A 1,759-nucleotide genomic window follows, 5' to 3' on the forward strand; every position below is an offset into this window, starting at 1 on the left:
ATGGTTTTATTGAGCAAGCATTTCCAGGAGTTCCCACTATGGCAGTGGGTTAAGAATCTGGCCCAGGAATTCCGTGGGTGCAGCCATTAAAATAAAATAAAAACAGGCATTTCCACATTTTGATAAATTCAACTAAACATTGTTATTTGATGTCTATTATTTTGCAGCTTAACTGTTTAAAAAAAGAAAAAAGTCACCATTTTAGTTGTTACTATGTTAGTATAGGAAATAATTTGGAACAAATAACTTATGTTTTAGAATATGTTTTATTGCTATGGGTTATCAATTGCAAAAGAATTTGGATTTCTTAACAGATAATATATAATTGGGAAAAAAGAGCAGTCTATCATTACACTGAGGATCAGAGATATACTTGATTTTAGACCACACAAATTAGAATGGGGATTGTTTGAATCCAGTCATAGTAAACGCATTTAACACACATGAGGTCAGAATATCCAAAGTAAGTCATTTCTATTCCTAGCATAGGTGACTACCACTCATACGGCCTCTGAACTCTTCATCTCAATTTAAAACAGTCATAAAGCAAGTTCTGCTGCCTGATGTCCTTGTACTTACAGTTTCTGACACGACTCTTTAAGACACATTGTTCACTATCTACAGTTTGAGCCAAAAGTAGATATCAGACGTAACTGGTGGGGGTCTCACTCTGCCTTGTCATGTTCCGACGTCTCTCATCTGTGCGTGGCATGCTAGGCCTCGGGGCTGGATATCCGTCCCTTTGCTTCTTTCTGTTGCAACAGCAGAACCCACAGAGCAGACCTCCTGCGATGAAGAGGACAGCAACACTTGCCCAGCCAAGGAATAGCGCTGCTCCCAGCTCTCGTTTCTGACCTACATGGACGGCTGGGTTGTAGAAGTCCCTGATGATGATATTGGCTGTCCAGCACACTGGAATCAGAACGAAGATGCCCGTCAGGATGAAGAGGACTCCAGAAGTCCCCAGAAGGTAGGCTTTGGCCCTCTCATTAGAACCTGTGCACTGAATCTTCTTCATGCCACAGATGCCAATAATCAGAGCAATCAAAGACAGAGCAACAGCCACACACATGAGGGCCCGGGCTGCTTCCAGGGCAGGGGACAGAGCCAGCATAGAACTGTAGAACTTGCACTGCAACCTGGCCTTGGCTTGTCGGACACAGTTCATCCAGAGCCCTTCCCAGATCCTTTCAAAGACAATAATGTTGCTGCCAATAAAAGCTGATACTCTCCACTGAGGCAGAAGAGTGGTAGCCAGAGTCCCGACCATGCCCAGGAAGCCAAGAACCAGGCCGGCGATTTGCAGTGGATAAAACGCCATTACTTTTGCTTTGAAGAGGGATCCAATCTGCAGTGGAAGCTGCTCACCAGGCAGAACGTGGAGGCCCCCGTGAGTCTAGAGCGATCTCTGATGTGTTTCTCCACTGTTACTGTCCATAACGTTTTAGTCCAGATCAGCAGCAGTGACTGAACTTGGCCTAACTAGAAGTACCTGTTGTAAATGCATGCTGTGTATACATTCAATTCTGTATGGATGATTATGTAGTCACGTAATTGTTTCCCAGCCAATAAGAAGGTAGCCAGAGGTGTGTCAAGAAATACTGCATTCAGTGTTAATGCTTCTCATATTATTTTCGTCTTAGCAATGCTGTAATTAAGAGTCAAAGCTTGCATTGTGGATTGCTAATTACAGAGCTGAAAACTTCCTGTCTAAAAATCACTCTGATATAAAAGTATAAATACATGTATTAGGCCACCA

At 43.0% G+C, this 1,759-nt stretch overlaps 1 protein-coding gene across 1 annotated transcript; it reads right to left on the reverse strand.

Annotated features, from left to right (window-relative positions):
- Positions 1 to 574: 574 nt before the first annotated feature.
- Positions 575 to 1,439, reverse strand: CLDN17 (claudin 17). The gene has a single exon (NM_001160083.1). The coding sequence runs from the start codon at positions 1,319 to 1,321 to the stop codon at positions 644 to 646; it is 678 nt and encodes a 225-aa protein (NP_001153555.1). The 5' UTR covers positions 1,322 to 1,439; the 3' UTR covers positions 575 to 643.
- Between the last annotated feature and the right edge of the window lie 320 nt (positions 1,440 to 1,759).

This window comes from Sus scrofa, chromosome 13, assembly GCF_054392235.1.
Source record: "Sus scrofa isolate SSC_HxYL_T2T_F1_AM1 chromosome 13, Sscrofa_HxYL_maternal_Yorkshire_Landrace_v2.0, whole genome shotgun sequence".
Classification (NCBI taxonomy): domain Eukaryota; kingdom Metazoa; phylum Chordata; class Mammalia; order Artiodactyla; family Suidae; genus Sus; species Sus scrofa.

Bases quoted from the DNA above. Each gene is read 5' to 3' on its own strand.
- CLDN17 (NM_001160083.1), bottom strand. From the start codon at position 1,321: ATGGCGTTTTATCCACTGCAAATCGCCGGCCTGGTTCTTGGCTTCCTG.